We start from the raw sequence: 22777 nt of genomic DNA, 5'->3' as shown, positions 1-22777 counted from the left end.
TGAAACAAAATTAACAATTATCAAAGTAGGATGATGGGTATAGATAGGTTCATTACAGTATCATTTATTTATTTTTTATTTCTCTCCCTTCGCCGCCCCCCCAGTTGTCTGTTCCCTGTGTCTATTTGCTGCGTGTTCTTCTTTGTCCGATTCTGTTGTTGTCAGTGGCATGGGAATCTGTGTTTCTTTTTCTTGTGTCATCTTGTTGTGTCAGCTCTCCGTCTGTGCGGCGTCATTCCTGGGCAGGCTGAACTTTCTTTCGCGCTGGGCGGCTCTCCTTATGGGGCACATTCCTTGCGTGTGGGGCTCCCCTACACAGGGACACCCCTGCGTGGCAGGGCACTACTTGCGCGCATCAGCATTGCGCATGGGCCAGCTCCACACGGGTCAAGGAGGCCCGGGGTTTGAACTGTGGACTTCCCATGTGGTAGGCAGATGCCCTAACCACTGGGTCAAGTCTGCTTCCCTCATTTAATTTTTAAAGTTAAAAGTTTTCTATAAAACAAGTTATTGTTTTTTTAAGTAGAGCAAAGAGAGAAAGAAATGGAAAACAGCAGAAAAAAAAAAAGGGATTGATCAGGAGGGTCAACACCCCAATAGCAAGAATTCCAATAAAAGAAAACAGAGAAAATGAAGGGGACACCATCAACAAAAAAATTAAAGAAAAATTTCCATAATCAAAGGACAAAAGTTCCGATTTGAAATAACCCAATGAGAACCCAGCAAAATAGATGAAAACAGACTTGGGACCAATTTTACACTGTGAAATTTCAGAACAATGGGGAAAAAGAAAAGCATGTATAAGCTTTCACTGAGAAAGACGACATCACAGAAAAGGATTACGAATCAGAATGGCTTTAGAGGAGGAGAAAACGAATTCTAACCTAGAATTTATAACCAAACCATCAAACAAGTATGAAGATGGAATAAAACAGACATTTTAAGACATGCGAAATTCAAAAATCTTCTCCACATACCTTTTCTCAGGAAGTGAGTGGAGGATGTTTTTCCTCAAAATGAGTGAATAAACCAAGAAAAGGAGGATACAATAGGAGACCTAACACAGGAAAAATATGAAGAGAATGACTCCCATGGTGATAATGGAATAGAGACTTCAGGATGACAGTTTGTTCCATGTGTTCAAGGCAATCAATTTAGCCCAGAGCAGACCAAGACTTCAGAAGAGGGAAGTGGATGTGGCTCAACCAGTTCGGTGCCCATCTTATCACAAGGGAGGTCCCAGGTTCAGGTCCTGGTGCCTCCTAAAGAAGATGAGCAGACGCTATACCTGCCCCAACAAGCTAGAATCCACACCCGCTGCAACGAGCAGACATCTAAATGAGCAGATGCCACAAGGCAAGCAGATGCTGTAGCCTGTGGGCTGCAGATGTGGCTCAGGTCACTGGGCACTCACCTCCCACATGGGAGGTCCCGGGTTCAGTTTCCGTGCCTCCTAGAGAAGGTGAGCAAAACAATGAGCAGAGAGATGAGAAAACCATCTGTGGAAGAAGGGGGTAATAAATTTAAGAAAATAATAAAGTAAATAAATAAGTCTTAAACAGAATTTGTAAGAGACTTCTTCAAGAAAAGAAACAAAGAATATTTTAAAGGATGTAATCTCAGTAGAATTACAGTTAAGAATACAGAAAATTAAGCAATCAAAATAAGACAGGTATTAACTCCAATTCTTCACAAAGTTTTACAGGGGAAAAATAATCACAGCTATTTTGGCTGTGATAAATACAATTCAGCTCTGAAGAGCATATAAAGTCACAATAATGTAAACATTGAACAATGAGATTTAAGCAAATTCCAAGATAGTTCTATCAGGAAAATGGAAGGAAGGGAAGTTTGCAGGTGGATGATGGCAGTGAGTAGGGGAGATACAGAAGAATGCCTAAAACTGGAATATCCAGAAGCAGCAATACAGGCATGTTATTTATAAGTAGAGAAGGTAAATATCAAACATATCAACCAAAAAAAATAAAAGAGATTGCCTGTGGAAGGAGATAATGGGATCCATGCTGGGGAAACATGGCTGAAGACCGGGTTTTTCCTAATTGTAGAACTAGTTTACTCTGTTTTTTCTTTTTAAGATTTATTATTTATTTATTTATTTCTCTCCCCATCCCCGCCCTCCCCGGTTGTCTGTTCTCTGTGTCTATTTGCTGCATCTTCTTTGTCCGCTTCTGTTGTTGTCAGTGGCACAGGAATCTGTGTTTCTTTTTGTTGCATCATCTTGTTGCGTCATGTTGTTGTGTCAGCTCTCCGTGTGTGCAGCACCATTCCTGGGCAGGCTGTACTTTCTTTCGCACTAGCGGCTCTCCTTATGGGGCGCACTCCTTGCGCGTGGGGCTCCCCTATGCGGGGGACACCTTTGCATGGCAGGGCACTCCTTGTGCACATCAGCACTGCACATGGGCCAGCTGCACACGGGTCAAGGAGGCCCAGGGTTTGAACCACGGACCTCCCATGTGGTAGACGGACGCCCTAACCACTGGGCCAAGTCCGCGCCCATAGTTTACTCTTAAAACTGCTTTTATGATCCTGATAAAAATTAAAACTTAAAAGAATGGTGTTGGGAAATGGACTTTGGCCCAGTGGTTAGGGTGTCCGTCTACCACATGGGAGGTCCGTGGTTCAAGCCCCGGGCCTCCTTGACCCGTGTGGAGCTGGCCCATGCGCAGTGCTGATGCGCGCAAGGAGTGCCGTGCTACACAGGGGTGTTCCCCGCGTAGGGGAGCCCCACGCGCAAGGAGTGCACCCCATAAGGAGAGCTGCCCAGCGCGAAGGAGGGAGCAGCCTGCCGAGGAATGGCGCCGCCCACACTTCCTGTGCCGCTGACAACAGAAGCAGACAAAGAAACAAGACGCAGCAAAAAGACACAGAAAACAGACAACCGGGGGAGGGGAGGGGAATTAAATAAAAATAAATCTTTAAAAAAAAAAAAAAAAGAATGGTGTTATCAGTGTTCTCATATGAGCTAAAAGCCCAGTAAAAAAGGAAACCAAGCAGCTATGAGAACTCCAGGCAAAGATCATGAACTTCACCCTGGGGATGAACAAACATGGAACAATTATATTGTCTCCCTGCAGAAACACTGACTTGAAAAAGTAGTCACTCTCCAGGTGTGAAACCTGAAGTATATTGGGAAAATGTTTCCAAGCAACTATCATAGATGTAATGAAAAACAAGTACATTAGAGTCAGAGAAATCTAATTTAGAAAAAGCTCATTTAGACATTTGCTAAGGTTTTTGTTTTCTTTAAATAGAGGGAATCAATTTTCTTTTTTAGGAAAATAATTAGATGATATAAATAAACTCAGGAGAGATTCTCAACTGGGGCAAGCTTAACTTTACTTAGTGAAATATTTATAAAGCTGGGTTCACAGAGTCTTTTACAGCCAGCATCAGTACAGAAGAAAATTTGTAAGTTTAAACCTCTATTATGTATCTAATTCTTGCTTCTTAGACATGCTCTACTTTAAAGTTTAAGAGGGAACAGTATATTTTTAACCTTTAAACAGTGTTTCAAACAGATAAGCCAATAGGCAGTTGATGAACATTTTAATGAAAAGTTTCTGCTAGAAGGTATGGTGGTTTGGAGTGAAATACCCCAGAAAAACATGTTCTTAAACTTAATCCATTCCTGTGAGTGTAGGCCCATTTAAAATAGGACTTTTTTGAGGCAGGTTAGCCAGGGAAACAATAAAATGAGCCACAACACAGCCAACAAACAACGTGGCCGCAAGACCTGACTGAGACCTTGAGTTTAACCCTGAGGTCCCAGTTCCTCTTTCCAGGACCTCCCCTTAGCCCCAGATATCCCTAACAGGCCTCACCATTGGTGGGGTAACCAATAACAGCTGGAACCCCTCCCCCTAGCATTACCAATGGGGAGAAAGAATTAATAGTTTAAAAGGTAATCACACAAAACAGAGCTTGCTCTCTCTGTCTAGAGAGCCCACATCAGATCTCAGTGCATATTTCCATCCTCCTCTCCCATTTCTCAGCAAGCTCTGTTCCCCCCGCCCTGACACCCATTTCCCAATAAATTCTTTTTACTGGCCTAACTAAACTGGTGCATTCTTAAATCACTGTATGCAACATAGCCAAGAACCTAGAGGAATCAACATTTCCCCATCTTCATTTTGATGAGGTTACTTCAGTTAAAGTGTGGCCCAATTCAATTAGGAGGGGTCACAGAATGAAATTCAGACAGGGAGAAAGTCACAAGAAGAAGGAGGCTAAAGGGACAAGAGAATCTGCAAGAAAAGGGAGAAGCCAGGGGAGGCTGCCACGTGCACTGCCAGGTAACAGAGGAGCCCAGGACCAAAGATCACCAGCAGCAAGCCCCAGAAAGTCAGTCTTTGGAAGAAAGTATTGCACCTTGATGATAGATGCCTCCTTGATTTGGACATTTTCCTAGCCTCAAACCATGAGCTAATAAATTCCCATTGTTTAAGCCAAGCCATCGCACGCATGGTTATTTGCTTGAGCAGCCCAGGAAACTAAAATGTAAGGGTTCCATTACAGTTTTGGTAGCTAGGTTTGATTTCTTTGTTCTACATACTAATATCAAATTAGCTAAAGTAGCTAAAACATGCATTACATTCAAAGTTTCATTTCCTCAACACCTAAATATGTTTTCTGCCCTGACTTTATGGTCTAGAACACTAGAAAAATTATGATTTTTAATCCTACATGAACTCTTGAATATGAACATCATACAAGTATAATGTTTAAATGCCAGGACAATCTATACCTGGCTTCATCTGGATCTATATGGTCTAAGACTGTTGGAATCAAGTTCATATGGGGACAAGGGCAGAATGGTGCTGAAATCTGAAGTAATCTACTCACATAAGGTAGCCATTAATTTCAACTTCCTCTAGCAGACATTAAATAGAGCTGCTGGTGGGGGACAGGAAATTTTCTCTTTTCAAGTTTTTTTTTCTGCTTATCCTCTCCATTGATGCTAATCAATGAGAAAATACACACAATTTAGACATAACTGAAAGAAGAGGATCCAAGGGGAAAAAACTGGAGAATCAATAGTTGATTTAGAGATGGAAAATGTTAAAGTTTGCTTTTGATAACATCCAGGTTTGTAGAAACTAAATCTGGCAGTCCTATTACTACATCAATACTGTTGAGGGAGGGGGCTGGACTTGCACTGCGATTCAACTTCTCTTATGAGGGTTCCTATTCAGAATGTTAATTTTGCATTAAAATGGCAATCATCTGTTTACTGCTTCTTTTCATTCTAGGAGCAGAGAATTTGCCCTGGTTTCTGTGACCCAAATTTTCTTTCCTACTTCTTGAAGTAAAGCATCCTTGCATGCTGACTTGTCCTCAAATATGAGGCTTGAGGCTGTGTGGGCCAATGGGAGGTTAGATTTCAATAAAAAAAAAAAAAAAAGGGAACAGATGTAGATTTGGTTTAGTTACTTCAGGATCCTGTGCTGGAAAAGCCTCTTAACACACTCCCATCATAGTAACAGCCAATTCCATCTGTGTAGAAATCCTTGTTTTGTTTTCCTAATATGAGTGTGCCAAGTTATATTGTGACTCACATCTGCATGCTAAATCTCTACTTCCTCCTTTTGCAGAAGAAGAAAAGGTAGTTAGTGAATGACAAACAGGCCTGGTGTGTTGGCATTTAAATTACTCAAGAATGTTTAGTTTTAACTACAATCAATTTTGCATTGATGTCTATCAGTACTAGTATCTCACAGTGTTATTTCCAAAAGATTGAGCAATTGAATCGTACCTGCCTTAACTGGAAGATGGATACTCTTCTTTTAATTTTTAAAAAGATTTTATTTATTTATTTATCCCCCTCTCCCCTTGCACTTGTTCCATTCTTTGCTGTCTCTTCTCTGTGTCCATTTGCTGCACATTTTTTCTGTATCTGCTTGACTCCCTTTGCTGGGTCATCTTGCTATGTCAGCTCTCCGCGGCACATGGGCCAGCTTGCCTTCACAAGGAGGCCCTGCGACAAAAACCCAGGGCCTCCCATATGGTAGATGGGAGCCCAACTAATTAAGCCACAGCCACTTCCCTTCTTTCATTTTATAGTCTCATTAAGACTGTTTATTGGGAAATGGACGTGGCTCAACCAACTGGGCTCCCATCTATCATACAGAAGGTTCAGGGTTCGATGCTCAGGGCCTCCTGGCAAGGGCAAGCTGGCCCATGCAGCGAGCTGGCCCACACAGGAATGCTGCCCCGCACAGGAGTGCTGGCCAACACAGAGAGCTGGTACAGCAAGATGACACAACAAGAGACACAAAGGAGAGAAAATGGTTGTACAGAACAGGAGAGCTGAGGTAGGGCAAGAGAGTAATTGCCTCTTTCCCACTCTGGAAGGTCCCAGGATCAGTTCCCAAAGCCACCTAATGAGAATACAAGCAGACACAGAAAAACACATAGCAAATGGACAGAGAAAGCAGACAACGGGGTGAATGGGAGAAATAAATAAAATAAAATCTAAAAAAAAAAAAGGGGGACGCAGACTTGGCTCAATGGATAGAGCATCCGCCTACCACATGGGAGGTCCATGGTTCAAACCCAGGGCCTCCTTGACCAGTGTGGAGCTAGCCCACGCATAGTGCTGATGCACGCAAGGAGTGCCATGCCATGCAGGGGCATCCCTTGTATAGGGGAGCTCCATGCGCAAGGAATGCACCCCATAAGGAGAGCCGCCCAGCGCAAAAGAAAAGTTCAGCATGCCCAGGAGTGGTGCCACACACACACAGAGCTGATGCAGCAAGATGACGCAACAAAGAGAGACATAGATTCCCGGTGCCGCTGACAAGAATAGAAGCAGACACAGAAGAACACACAGTGAATGGACACAGAAAACAGACAACTGGGGTGGGGCAGGGGGGAAGGGGAGAGAAATAAATAAAAATAAAATCTTAAAAAAAAAAGACTGCATGGTATTTTAATTCTAAAAAAATAAAGACTATCATTTCAAGTTACTGGGGGGTATAGGTTATCAATCCTCCTCTTTGCAGGGTCTTTTGTTCTTCACAGTATATCATTTCCTCCTTTTTTTTTTTTTTTTTGTTATTCTGGACAAATTTTACATTAATTTCTTAGCTTGAAGATTATTGCACCTACATAGCTAGTTTAAATTTGGACTATACACCTCCAGAGTTTTTATCTATATTAATAATCATTTCAGGGTTGCTAAAGCTTCAATTTATGAGCTACTCAATTCTGTCTTCATGTTGTTTGAACCCCAGAATATTCAAAGAGAAATTCAAGATAGTCAAAAACAGAATAAAATTCTTAGTCAGTACCCAAGCATTCAAAAAAATTAAACATTTCCAAGATCAAAAGGTTCTTGGAGACCTGATGAAATTGTTTTGAGCTCTTCTAAAACACTGCTATACTTATCATGGGTATGTACTAATCAGGAGTGTTTAAGTCCAAATAATCCAATGATTTGTGGCTGGTTGTATGTTTAAAGATAACCTCCATGTCAATCTCTATTAAAATCTACTTATTAAATGATCTTCAGACTTCTCTATAAAAGATTAAGAAAAAAGTTTCTAAATAAAAACTTTTAAAAAAAGTTTCTGAATGTTTGCTGAGTAACATAACTGTGTGTCAGTTCATGACTTAGGTTTCACTTAAAAATAAAATAAAACTCTTCTCCTCAAAGCTATCAGAAACCCTCCACCATGACCAAACCTAATGTTAAGCAGAGGAGTTGTTTTATATATAAATGAAATAAAAATTGGCAAGATCTCAATTTGCACTACCCGAGTGGAGAAAAACTCTAACCTGAAGGTTATTCAGAGGTTCCATTTTCATGACTGGGCCCAAGGTGTTGAGAGGCAGGGAGACATCAATGCTCTGGTTTGGCATCAGTGGTGTATGGATGGCCAGAGGAGTGCTGGGGATGACACCAAAGCTAGGGGAGAGAAGAAAGAAACCACAGAGGTTAATCTGGAAGCAGGTTTTAGTTACATCTTTGAGTTTGAGTGGCGTTTTACTCCATTTGAAGAAAACTCAATATTTAATAAAATTAAATGTAAAAAAAAGCAGGAACCAAGGCACTCAATTCCATCTTGCTATAACATTGGTTAGGTCATAATCTAGACTGTTTTTCACTAAGTAGAATTGAGGAAGGAGAGAAAACATTCACTGATCACACATTGCTATGATTCTCAAAGTTTTTTCTGTTTTTCATGTCACTTTAAGGGACAGGTTTGATGACTATCTTTTTAAAAATAAAACTTTCCTTAGATCAGGGGTTCTTAATAGGTCTGTGAGCTTGAGCTGAAATTCAAAAAAAAACATTACTCTTGTGGGGACATGTTGATGTGGGTGTGATATATTTATTAAATATTAAATAATACACAGTATAGTGTGGACTTAGTAAGGGGTCTGTGGTTTTCACCTGATTGGCAAAGGGGTCCATGGAAGAAAAAAGGATAAGAACCCCTGCGTTACATAATCCTTGGAAGAAAGAAGACTTAAAGAATTTCTACCATGTAAAATCAACTCTGTAAATAAAAGTATAATAAATTGGTATTATTTCACTAGCTTGATAACCTAGCTGATAAGTCCAGAGGATTACTCACTGATAACTCTTTTTATTTTCTTTCTTTTTCATTCACTTACAGAGGACATAATTAATTTTGGGAAAGGGCCAGTCTAAGTAAAACAGAAATGATTGGATTATGTATTTCAAATGACTAGGATAAGTTGTAGGCTCAAATTTGGCCAATTTTTAAGCCTAAGGCAGGCAGAGAGTATCCCCAGCTTGATTTCTCAAAGACTGTCTAATAATAATAATAATCAAACATGGTATAGAGATGGAAAAATCCTCAGTTCTAAAGTTACATAAAAAAATAAAAAATATATATGTGAGGGAGGGGAGAACATCTGAGAAACATAAGAATAAAACTTTAAAAAGATGAAGGAGAAAGGAAAATGTGAGCTTATACATGTAGTAAATAAATGAGCAAAGACACATTTATATTGAACTTATGTTCTAAGTAGCTCCAAGAAAGAGTTTATATAGGTAGTATCTCTTTCAAAAGTCCTACGAATAACTAAAGACAAAAAAATTACTTTTCTTATCAATCATACCCTAGAATACCAAAATGTAATTGTGAAATGAATCTGAGAACTCGTATCACCCATTTTGGGGTAATTTCATGGGTCAAAAAAATCATTTTGGGAAACGGACTTGGCCCAGTGGTTAGGGCGTCTGTCTACCACATGGGAGGTCCGTGGTTCAAACCCCGGGCCTCCTTGACCCGTGTGGAGCTGGCCCATGCGCAGTGCTGATGCGCGCAAGGAGTGCCGCACCACACAGGGGTGTCCCCCGCGTAGGAGAGCCCCACGCGCAAGGAGTACACCCGTAAGGAGAGCTGCCCAGCGCGAAAGAAAGTGCAGCCTGCCCAGGAATGGCACCGCCCACACTTCCCCTGCCGCTGAAGACAACAGACGTGGACAAAGAAACAAGACGCAGCAAACAGACACAAAGAACAGACAACCAGGGGAGGGGGGGAATTAAATAAATAAATAAAATAATAAAAAAATAAACCATTTTGCTCTTTTGATCTTGTGCTCATGCTCAGCAAAAATTCTGTCAAAAGTAAATAATGGGTTAGAAACATGGCAGTGACTTAGTTCCAGACTACCTAAATGCTCCTCTTAGAAACCAAACAGAGGGAAAAAAACTGTACAAACCTATAATTTTGCCTTCTGCAAAACTACAAGTCTAAAAAATCTGCAAACTCCAAATTAGGTATAAATGTGGCCAAAGCACATGAGGTGAGTAGAACTTATGTAAGTGGCTTTGGTGGTGAGGTAAGCCCACAGGGAGTTCAGAGCAAACTAGTGATAACAGGTCTCAAAGACAGTAAATATAGTACCTTCAAAAAAGAATCCCATTCTAAGTGCAAAGTGCTGTGAGCAAGACTAAGAGCAAACAGGGAACACATCTGTGTGAGGTAAGAAAAGATGGTGACAGACCTGAGAAAGCACCACCTTGTAAAGGGGAAACAAACACCTGGAAGACAAAGCTTGAAGGCAGAGTAAAAGAATGGGGAGAGCTCAAGACTGGAATAAAAAGCCTTCTTTTTTTTTTTTTTTTTTTTTTTAAGATTTATTTTTATTTATTTAATTCCCCTCCCCTCCCCTGGTTGTCTGTTTTCTGTGTCTTTTTGCTGCGTCTTGTTTCTTTGTCCGCTTCTGTTGTCGTCAGCGGCATGGGAAGTGTGGACGGCGCCATTCCTCGGCAGGCTGCTCCCTCCTTCGCGCTGGGCGGCTCTCCTTATGGGTGCACTCCTTGCGCGTGGGGCTCCCCTATGCGGGGGACACCCCTGTGTGGCACAGCACTCCTTGCGCGCATCAGCACTGCGCATGGGCCAGCTCCACACGGGTCAAGGAGGCCCGGGGCTTGAACCACGGACCTCCTATGTGGTAGACGGACGCCCTAACCACTGGGCCAAAGTCCGTTTCCCTAAAAAGCCTTCTTGAATCAAGCTGAGAGGCAAAAAGTTATGGCCAACCACAACAGAGGAAGAGTTCTTGAGCAACAAAACTACTCTGTCCTAATTTCTTCTTCTATAGGAACCTTCTGCTAATACCTAATTCTAAATATGAATATAAAAATGATATATGCACAGCATCCAATAAAAGACTACTATAAAAAAGTGAAAAAAGGGCAGTACAACTTCCTTACTGACAAACAAAACAAACTTGAAAATAATCTGTCATTAAAACAAATGACCACACACCATCAAAAAAAAACCAAACAAACAGCAAACAACAAGTGTTGGAAAGGATGTGGAAAAATAGGCACTCTCATTCTCTGCTGGTGGAAACACAGAATGGTAAAGTCAACTGTGGAAAACAGCGTGGCAGTTCCTCAGGAAGCCAAATATAGAATTGCCATTTGAGCCAGCAATCCCGCTACTAAGTATATACCCAGAAGAACTGAAAGCAGGGACGTGAACAGATATATGCACACCAATGTTCACAGTGGCACTATTCACAATTGCTAAAAGATGGAAATAACCGAAGTGTCCATCAACCGATGAAAAGATAAAATGTGGTTTGTATATATGATGGATTATTCAGATGTAAGGAACGAAACACTGATGCACGGGACAACATGAATGGGCTTCGAGGACCTTATGTTGAATGAGATAAGCTAAGCACAGAGGATAAATATTGTTCGATCTCACTAATATGAAGTAATTGTAATAAGCAAACTCGTAGAAGTAGAATCTAAAGATAGGTTATCAGGAGATAGAATGGGGGTAGAGAACGGGGAGCTGATGCTTAATGTGCACAGGATTTATAATTAGGTTGATGGCAGTGGTTTGGGGTTGGCAGAGGTGATGGTAGCATGATACTGTGGTATAGATGACAGCACTGAGGTATGTGTGTGAGTGTGATTGAAGGGAAAGGTTTTGGGTTGTTACTAGAAGGAAAGCTAGATTTAAAAAATACAGTGTTATAAAAGATACTGAAATCTGTGGTGGGTGAGGATTGGGGTTAGGGGTTAAGAAAATAAATATAAGAATGTTCCTCCAGGATCTAAAACAAGAGAACATCACTAGTACGGGGTGTTAATAATAGAGTGGTATATGGGGAAAGATGCACCTAAAACAAAATACGGACCACAGTTAACAGTAATATCTTAACATTCTTACATCAAATACAACAGAGGTTATCATACCAATGTTAAGTATCAATGATGGGGTGGCAGTTTGGGAATGTTACATATTTTATTATTAGAAAAATGTTATCTGTCACAGAAACAACCAAATTCCCCTGTAAGTTATATTGTTTTACATGGTCGAACGACTAGAAAGACAAGGCCTTTTAAACAGCTTGAACATTATATATAGCTACATACTTCTATGGGATATAAATGTAGCCTTGTTGCCATGGGTATGGTGTTTTTTGTTCGTTTGTTTGTTTGTGGTAATGTGGTCCATGGATTGAATCTGGGACTTTGCATGTGGGAAGCTGGAGCTCAACCTGAGCCACATCGGCTCTCCTGAATTGGTTTTTTGGTTTGTTTTGCTTGTTGTTCATTTTCGGTTTTGTTTTGTTTTTTCAGGAGGCACCGGAAACTGAACCCAGGACCTCCCATGTAGGAGGCAGGAACTTAACCATCTGATCCACATCGACTCCCCACATGGGTATGCTTTCTGGATAGAGGCCTTGACAGTAGTTAACAAAATATTAAACTTCCCTCCTGAGGAAGTCCTGCTACTTTCTCAAATAAGATGGCCAGAAGTTCTACAATATAGAAATATTGCCTAATTAAAGAAAATAGGCTAATAAGCTGAGACTTCTATCTTAATGATTGCACTTATGAACCTTATTCCTGTAATAATTAAACCAAGCCTAAATATAATCAGTGCCTAGAAGTTGCCTCCTGAAAACCTTCTTGTTACTCAAACATGGCCTTGCTCTAAGTCAAACACTGCAAATAAACTATCTTCCCCTTCTACGTGGGGCATGATTCCCAGGGATAAGCCTCCCTGGCATCGAATGATTATTATTAAGTGTTAGTGATATATTTGGAGAAAGACCATGATCAAAAGGGGGAAATATTAAATAAGAGATTTTATGGCTAAGAGATTTTGAAATGTGTTGGGAGGTCATTCCAGAGGTTATGTTTACACAGGCTCAGCTAGACTTGACAAAATGCCACAGTGAAACAAAGTCACAAAGAAAAGTGCTCCTGTGGACCCTAGGGACATCCAGACACCATAGACAAACCACACAACCACATGAAATCAATACCCCCTTGCTGGGCTCTATCTGGGAATATATGAAAAGCTATTTTCCCAATATAACATAGTAATACTTAGTCCCCTAATCATGATTCTTCTACTTCTTTTATTTAAACCTAATAATTTTCAATTTACTTGTTAAGTATATTTTTCAGAGACTCAAAGCCTTCAGATTGGTCCTATGCCAGTGGAACCCTGAAACCCAGCAGATAAGTGGCCAACTCCTACTCTTCAGTTCTTTGCCCCTGCCCTAGACAACTAACAAAATGATGATCAACTACAAGCAGAACAATTCCATTTCTCTGCCCCATTAGTGTCTATATCCTTTCACAGCCCGAAGTAGAAAGAATGGTCATCATTCATAAACTCTCCAAGACTGAGAAATGAACAAAAATAAGGGGGGAGTATAACCGCTGACTAAAGCAGACTTATTGTTATTGTAGCTACCTTGAGCAAACTGAGTAACATGGAACATTGATATTAAAATACATTTTTTAAATTAAAAAACCAAATGACATGGGGAGCAGGCATAGCTCCATTTATGCGCCTGCTTTCCATGTATGAGGTCCTGGGTTTAATCTCCAGTACCTCCTAAAAAACAAAACAAAACAAAAAACACACAAATGACATTGTGAAACATTTCATATTCAAATTGTTTTTTTTTTTTTAAACAACTTAATGAAGCAATTGCAGCTACAAAAGAATACACAACAATAAAGTAAGTACCTGGGGAGGGGACAGCCAGAAAATATGACAAAGAAGGTGAAGGGAAACCAATAAAACTGAAGAATAATAACAAAAGAATAAATCATGTAAAAAATGAAGATTAAATTACATCAAAAGCACAGGTTTAAAAAAATCAACAAAATTTTTAGCAACTCAAATCCAGCAATATATAAAAAAGAAAATACATCATGCCCAAGTAGGATTTATCTTATGCAAAGTTGGTTTAACATTTGAAAAAAAAAAAAATCAATGTAAACCACCATAAGTCTGAACAAGAACCATATGATCTTGTCAATAAATGCAAAAGAAGCATGTGACAAAATTCAATACCCCTCATAATAAACACTGGACAAACTAGCAATATTAACTTCCTCAACCCCTGTGAAAAACCTAAGCTAATATTGCATTTAAGGGTGAAAGGCTGAATGCTCTCCCCCTATGAATTAGAATAGGGCAGTGATATCCCTTCTCACCACTTCTATTAAAAATTGTACCAGAAGTCTAGCTGGTACAATCAGTCAAGAAAATAAACAAAAGGCATAAGGCTGAAAAGGAAATATAAAACTGTCTCTATTAGCATATAACAGGATCATCTGTGTAGCAGACAGTAAGGAACCTACAAAAAGACTACTGGAACTTATGAATTAAAAAAGTTGCAGGATACAAGATCAATATATAAAAATCAACTATTTGTCTATATATTAGCAACAAGCAATAGAAATTAAAATAAAAATACTATTTATTATAACATCAAATATATGAAATACCTAGGCATAAATCTGACAAAAGAGGAACAAGATCTGTACACTTTGCAGTGATAAACATTGATAAAACACTGCAGAAAGAAATTAGAGATCTAAATATAAATGGAGTACAACATGCCAACAGAAAACTCAATATTGTTTAGATGTCGGTTCTCTTCTAAATTGATCTACAGATTCAATGCAATCCCAATAAAATTCCCAGGACTCTTTTTGGTAGAAACTGACAAGTTGATTCTAAAATTTACAGAGAAATGCAAAGAACTGAGAACAGCCAAAACAACTTTTGAAAAAGAACAAAGTTAGAGGATTTACACTAACTGATTGCAGGATTTACTATTAAGCTGAAAAATCAAGACTGTGTGATACTGATAGGCATATAAATCAAGAGAAAAGTCCAGAAATAGATGCCTACATATATGGCCAACTGATTTTTTTATAAGGTTGCTAAGGTAATTCAATGGGGAAAGGACAGTTTTCAATAAATGGAGTTGGAATAATTAGATACCTATATGGAAAGAAGTTTACCTTGACCTCATTCCACATTTTAAAATTATCTCAAAATGGATTATAACCCAAATGTAAGAGCTAAAAAACTATAAAACTTTTATTAAAAACTACAGAAAAATATCTTTGTGATGGTGGAATAGGCAAAGATTTCTTAGACAACAAAAAAAAAGCATAAAAAGAAAAAGAAAAAGAAAAATTTGATAATGAAGGCAAGTCAAAGACTGGGAGAAAACACTTATAAGACATATACCTAACTAATAAAGGACTTGTATCCAAGCAAGCAAGCACTTGACATATAGCTAACTAACAAAGGACTTGTATCCAGAATATGTAAACAACTTTTACAATTCAGTATTAAGGAAAACAAACCCCTTCGCCCCAAAAAAGTAAAAATTTGAGCAGACTTTTCACCAAAATGGCCAACAAACATATGAAAAATGTTCAAAAGCACTCATCCTTAGGGAAATGCAAATTAATTAATTATGAGATACTATTATACACCTAATGAGAATCGTTAAAATTGACGAGGATGTGGGAAAGGTAAAACTTACACTTATAATACCACCAGCAATACTACTCCTACATATTTTCCTAGGAAAATCAAAACATACATGCACACCAACTTGTACATGAATGTTCTTAGCAGCTTTAGTAATAAAAGAAAAACACTGGAAAAAAAACAAATGCTCATCAACTGGTGAATAAATTATGGTATATTCATCAACAGGATACTACTTAGCAATAAAATGGAGTGAACTACTGATACATGTGTTTCAAAAGCATTATGCTAAGTGAAAAGAAACCAGATACAACAGACTATAGTATGTGATTGTTTATAAGAAATTATATAAAGGGCACAATTAAAGTGACAAAGAGACCCAACTATAAAGAACTAGAGAAGAAACACCATAGTAAACACAGTGAGAGACATGGAACAGAAATGAGAAAAGGCAAATAAAACAAAACAGAAATAAAAGGATAAAGGGATGACACATGAAGTAATTCTTGCCAGAAGATCACACTGAATCTGATCAAGCCTATAGCTCTGCCACCAATTTACAGATGCAATCAGCAAAATCCAGATTATGGGAAACTCCAGAGACTATAAAGACTTAATTCCTACTACAAATAAATCTGAAGAGGAGAGAGAGAGAGAGAGAAATAACTAGGTTAAAAGAGGCTTAAGATACCAACACTTGCAAAGTACAGACATTGTTGGGACCCTATTTTTTTAAAAAATCAAGCAGTACAAAAACATTAGACAACTAAAAATCTGAACACTGATGGAATACTTGATGAAATTAAATAATTACTATCTTTTTTTGTATAACAGTGATGTGGATATGGTAAAAAAAAAAAAAAAAGAGGTCACTATCTCTTTAGAGTTAACCACTATATATTTATAGATAAAAAAGATTAGGGAGAAAAATAGTGTATCTAAGAAGAACCAATAAATGTATAATTGGAACCCCCAAAGAAGAAAATTTTTAAAAATGGAACAGAACAAAAGTTTAAATATATAAGCCCTGAAAAGTCCCTAAAATAAAAGACTTCAATTTACATATTGAAAAGGCACACATTATTCCAAGGAAAGCTGACTAAGAATGGTCAAAACTGAGAATGACCTAGTAAAATTTAAAAATTCATGGAAAACGGACTTTGGCCCAGTGGTTAGGGCGTCCATCTACCACATGGGAGGTCTGCGGTTCAAGCCCCAGGCCTCCTTGACCCGTGTGGAGCTGGCCCATGCGCAGTGCTGATGCGCGCAAGGAGTGCCTGTGCTACACAGGGGTGTCCCCCGCGTAGGGGAGCCCCACGCGCAAGGAGTGCACCCATAAGGGGAGCCGCCCAGCGCGAAGGAGGGAGCAGCCTGCCAAGGAATGGCGCCGCCCACACTTCCCGTGCTGCTGACGACAACAGAAGCGGACAAAGAAACAAGACGCAGCAAAAAGACACAGAAAACAGACAACTGGGGGAGGGGAGGAGAATTAAATAAATAAAAATAAATCTTAAAAAAAAAAAAATTCAGGCAGCTAGAAAAATGATCAAATTATTTATATGGGGGAAAATAAGGCAGACAAATGACTTTTCCACAGCAATAATCAATAAACAAAAGACATTGGAGCAAGAGGTACTAGGAGTTCAAGTAAAAAATCTTTAAGTATAAAGGCCACAGTTTTGACCATGTAAGAATTCAAAGAATATCATTCACATAAACCTTTTTTGAGGAACCTACTTAAAGACATCTGAGAAGTAACTGTGGAAACCTAAATAAAAGAACTACCAGTAAGCATAAATTCAAGACAAAACAAAGAAGAGGATAATGATGAATGACTGTAGAAATGACACAATTCATAAAACTGCAAGGAAAAGGGACAAATAGGTGGAAAGTAGATTAAGTTCTCTGCCTTATCTGTCATAGCCAGGGGATCAAAGCTGACAAAGTAGTTCAAGTTCAAGCATATTTAAGAGCACAAAAGGTAAGTCCAAAGAAAGATAGCACTATTGATGTAGGATGACAAGAAGGTGGAAGAGAAAGACTAGGAAACCAGTAGACTATCCATAGAAAGCAGAGACTGAGTATTTTATAAAAGAATAAGTCTAACTACCAGATCAAAAATATAAACCTAAGTGTCAGAATTTTTTATTTTTAAAACATTTTTTTAAAAAGCGAAGACAAATAGAGATGATATAGGGTATATAGATTCTTTCATTAGAACAGATTTTCCCAACAGCCTTGGCCTGTAACATGGCTAGCTCCCCCAAAGTGACTAGAAATAGAATTGGTCTTGGCAGAAAGAAATATGGACTTTCTAGATACTTACTTGATTTCTAACTTGCTGAACTTTCACACACAGGAAACGAAAATGTTTTTCCAAATGATAAGAAATAAGTCAAACAATTAAAAACAACAGCTGGGGGGGTACTGGGCTCCTGGCCGGGGGGTCACTGTTGTGGGCCCTGGGAGAGCAGCGGCAATCCTCCAGGTGCAACGGCAAGAACCAGGAAGGAAGGAGGGCCCAACAGTGGGCTCTTGATACTAATGGCTACACTTTTGAGCCTATGCACCTACAATAAGAACAAGGCCTAGAGTAGCATTGTGCCTGGGGGTTTCCTCCTGACAGCCTTCATGTTACTCAAATGTGGCCACTCTCACAGCCAAACTCAGCGTGTAGATGTGATGCATTCCCCCCAGCGTGGGACATGACACCCGGGGATGAGCCTCCCTGGCACCGAGGGATCACTACCACATACCAGCTGAAGAAGCAACTAGAAAATGACCTTGAATCAAAGATTCAATGCGGAACAGCAGAATATACCTGTCTACATATAATAACATGACTTCGGGAAGCGGTTTGACCTAATGTAAGGGGGAAATGGAAAGGAGAAATGAGATTATAAGGCTGTGAGTCTCTAAAAAAGAGTCTGGAGGTTGTCAGAAGGAATACCCCTATGTACAACTGAACAGAGTCTAAGAGACAGATAAGGTAGATACAACCCCAGGTATTGGTTCTTTTGAGGGATAAAGAGACCCACGGGTTCTATGGTCATGGCAGAAGGGGTTCACTGCCATGACAGATGGCCCTTCTTTGGAGCTGGTGTTTCTGCGTGATGGAAATGGACTCAGAGGGGATCTCTTTTCACAAGACTTGCATGCTACTTTATTGGAATTGTAGTTGGTGCTGGGTTTAAGATATATGTAGGGGATTTGAATCTCTGGACTGATAATATGACACCCAGGCCCAGAGCCTCAACAGACTTCAGCTCCTACACTTTGACTTATTGGACTTACTCCACTCAGCTAACATGGAGTTGAAGAAGGTCAACCACCACAACATGGAGCCTAGAGTGTCTACAACTAGAAGCGGGAAGAGTGCATCCAGTACCCATGTGCAATCTAAGCCCTCACTTGACATAGGTGTGCAATGGACACAACCAATCCAATGTCCACAGAGAAAATGTGGAATGGGTGTGGGAACGGTAGCCATGGGGGCTGCTGGGTGTGGGGAACGGGAGGAAGAGATGAGATGTGGAGGCGTTTTCGGGACGCCTGGAGTTGTCCTGGATAGTGCTTCAATTACAGGACACTGTAGATCCCCCCAGGGCCCACTGGATGGAACGTGAGAGAGTCTGGGCTATGATGTGGACCATTGACTATGGGGTGCAGTGATGCTCAGAGATGAACTTACCAGGTGCAATGGATGTATCACGATGATGGGAGAGAGTGTTGCTGTGGGGGGAGTGGGGGGCGGGGGCGGTGGGGTTGAATGGGACCTCATATATTTTTTTTAATGTAATTTAAAAAAATAATAATAAATAAATATTAAAAAAAAAAAATAAAGTTATCAGCGTGTAAAAAAAAAAAAAAAGAAATAAGTCAGACACTGATGCAAATTGTCATTGACAGATTTAATTAAACTTGCTATATAAGTCCAGGTACTACTTTTGTTATAAGCAAGTCTGAATATCTCATATTTACAAACAAATGGACCTGTCATTAAATTCAAGCTGTATCTTGAACCACAAAATTCAAAAACCACTGATGTTGCAGAACTATAAGGCATCAACATTTTACTATGTCATGCTCTCTCTTCCTTATTAAGGGAAAAGAATTCACTGCTAAAAGCAGACTGTCAGTCTATACGTGATTATTCAGTTAACATGTATACTCTCTTCTACATTTCTGACACCAACCAAAATATATTGATTTTTTCCTGTCAAAATCTGAGCATCAAGAAAACAGGGACTTTATGTGGTTCACTACTATAACCCCATTACCTAAATACATCTGGCACACACATGGTAAACAATTATTTGTTGTATGAATGAATTAATTAATTTCAATTATAAGTTTATAAAACTGTTAAGTTCTGGTTTCCTCATTCCATATGGATGTTTCCCAACAAAATTCCCTTGAGTTATCTTGTTGTTTTTCTGTTTTGTTTTTAGGAGGTATTGGGGATTGAACCTGGGACCTTATATGACAGAAGCAGATGCTCAACCACTCAGCTACACCCGCTCCCTCCCTTGAATCTACTTTTTTTATTTTTTTCAGATTTATTTCTTTATTTTTACCTCCCCACCCCTAGTTGTTTGTGCTTGCTTTCTGCTCTCTGTGTCTGTTCGTTGTGTGCTCATTTTCTATTTAGGAGGCATTGGAAACCAAACCCGGGACCTCCCATGTGTGAAGGACCGCCCAATCGCTTGAGCCACCTCCGCTCCCTGCTTATTGTATCTCTCACTGTGTTTCCTCATTGTGTCTCTTCATCACGTCATCTCACTGCATCAGCTTGCCAGGCCAGCAAGCTTGCTGTTTTGCTTTTCTTATTTAGGAAGCACTAGGAACCAAACCTGGGATCTTCCATGTAGTAGGCAGGCACCCAACTGCTTGAGCCTCATCTGCTTCAAGTCTTCACAGTTGAAGTGACGAATGAATATATTTCCAAGAGCTCAAGGCTCACTTTACATTCAGTATAAGCCAACATGAGAAATTTTACACATTGTTAGAGGGAACACTCTCTTGTTGGATACAATGTTTACTATTGTCTCAGGATCAAGCTGAAGATTCAGATTTCTTACCTATTCTTGTTAAACTGGATGGCAAAGTCTGTCATATGCTGCAGAGCTTTGTTGGTGAAGTTCATTTCCATGTAAATATGCCCTTGGCGGTGAGTGAATGTTCCTGAAATCTCCAAGCCTTTAGCCTTTACTGCAGGCAGCCAGACCTGGAACACAGTATGTATAAAGTCCAATGAAACCAGTGGAAAATTTGTCTCCCTGCTATTTGTTTTTTAATAAGTAAAGGTGAAATGAAGAATTTCACTACGATAGGCAAAATGGTGATTTTCACACTGCAAATAACAAGTCAGATACAAAAGACTCTGAATAAATCTGTTTTTTGAATTTTGAGATCATTCTCAAATTATACAAATCAAAAAAACACATCTATGGGTAACTTTGGATTCTTCTGCATCCTCTGTTCAACATGGTTATTTTATTGCTTTTCAGGACTGCTACCAAATATATATACAAGGAAATGAAAAATAATGAGTATTAATGTTTTTGTTAGTAGCCATGTGTTTTTCTGTAAGTAAATTTGGTAAAAGGCCTGAAAGGGAAGAAACTGAATCTACCAATAAAAATGATTTGTAATCTTTGAAGACGTTTTCATTACTACCCAAACCATTATCAGTAATGTCCGTAAGGGCAAGAATCATGTCTCATGAATATTGTTAAGCCTTGCTATAATTTCTGGTAAAGAGTAAGCACTCAGATGTTGCTTAAATAATCTGAATATATAGTATCTGTAATTCTTTTGTTACCCAACCCTTGCCTCAGAACCTGTGCTATGCCTGACCTGTATCTGTGCCAAAAACACACACGCAAAAACATACAAAAAACCCCAAACAATAATGAGATAACACTTTTTATCTATTAGAGGGTCCAAAAATCAAGGAGTCAATTAATATCCAATATTAGAGCATGAGAAACCTGGCACTCTTACAGTCTGTTGCCAGGAATGATATTTGATGTTACCTGTTTTGGAGGACTAGTGGTTATTTCTATTTTAAAATACTTAAATGATCAAGCAAATTGCAAATCTTTCCTACATATACATTTCCAAAAATTTATCAGGATAAACGTACACAAGAATGTTCATTGTAACACTGTAATAACAACAACAAAACTGGGGAGAGGGTAAAGAGAATAGTCTACGTCCATCTTTATAAGAATGATTAAATAAATTATAGTATATCAATATTGTGGACAACCATTCAAGAGAATGTAGTAAAGGACAAAAAAAAAGGTGCAAAACAGTCGATCCCATTGGCATTGTATTTTTAAAGGATACAAAGACATACATGATCTTTTTTTCTTCTGAAAGGAAACATGAAAAAGTTTACAGTGACTACCTATGGATAATTTTCTACTTTATATTTCTGTAGTATTTAAATCTGTCATTTGTATATATCTGCCATTTGTATGTATTACTTTTATGCTCCTAAACTTTAAGCATTAGGTAACCTGCTAATCAATTAAAAAGTGTGAGGGACTTGCTTTGTAATGCTCAATGCACAGCAACGCAAAGTCAAAAACAAGGTCCCTTTAACTAAGACTCCTTGGTAGCCTTTTCCCTGCTGATATATACTGGAAGCATTTTAAGGATAATAAAAAACAAAGTAAACTTTGTTTTGAATTGTGTCAAAACATCATGGCTTAGTTTGGAATCATATTTTTGATTACTTAACGCAATAGCCTGTGGACCCACATCTATGGCTCCTGGAAAGGACAGGAGTACCGCATAAGCAGAAATACCCCATAAGGAATCAGATGAGCAGACAGAGAATTCAGGAAGCAATAAGATATGTTAATCCTCATCTCAGAAAAGTAAGACTGCAAGAAGCCTAGTATAAGAAGAAATAAGGATGGCTCTATTCTCAAAAACTTAACAGAGCTTCATTTACATGGAGAGCTTCCCTTTTTGAATTTCAATCTGAGCTATATCAAGCAAAGTTTAGACCAGAATAGCCCCTATGACAGAAACCTAAATCAGAATTCTAAAAAATTACACTAAAATCCATATAAACCATATTTGAGCAATGACACTCTAAGATCCATTTGTAATACCAGTGGAGAGAGGGGAATGGAAGGAATGAGAGGTAAAAATTTTACCTCTCTATATTGTCATTTTTCCCCTATTTGGGCACTGTATACCAGATTTTCACTAGGTTGAATTCAAGTATTGACAAACTAAACAGTATTTCTAAGCTCAGCAATAAAACTATTTATTACTTATAATTTTAGGTTTAATTATAAAAATGGCTAACAAGGATGCCAATAGTGCTAATTATTGCTAAACTGGAAATCATCTTTCCTCTTCCTCCTCAATACTTTACCAAACCTTGAATCTATTACCAGTGGTGGGAACACTAATGTTGTTGGAAGCTTAAGAATTCTGAGTCCTAATCATTAAGAAGGTGTTGCTACACTATC

General features: G+C 39.0%; 1 protein-coding gene across 6 annotated transcripts in view; it reads right to left on the bottom strand.

The window, feature by feature from the left end:
• Window positions 1-22777, bottom strand: part of AP2B1 (adaptor related protein complex 2 subunit beta 1) — a 187653-nt gene that overhangs the window by 58695 nt on the left and 106181 nt on the right. For all 6 annotated transcript variants that reach the window (XM_058283174.2, XM_058283178.2, XM_058283177.1 and 3 more), the window contains 2 exons: window positions 20363-20508; window positions 7798-7927 (listed from right to left, as the gene is read on the bottom strand). In XM_058283174.2, the coding sequence (XP_058139157.1) occupies window positions 7798-7927; window positions 20363-20508 (276 nt within the window). The remainder of the gene's footprint in view (window positions 1-7797; window positions 7928-20362; window positions 20509-22777) is intronic.

Source organism: Dasypus novemcinctus, chromosome 21 (genome assembly GCF_030445035.2).
Source record: "Dasypus novemcinctus isolate mDasNov1 chromosome 21, mDasNov1.1.hap2, whole genome shotgun sequence".
In the NCBI taxonomy this organism is placed as follows: Eukaryota; Metazoa; Chordata; class Mammalia; order Cingulata; family Dasypodidae; genus Dasypus; species Dasypus novemcinctus.
Note: the sequence above shows the minus strand (reverse complement) of the source record. Positions and strands in the feature narration are given on the sequence as shown.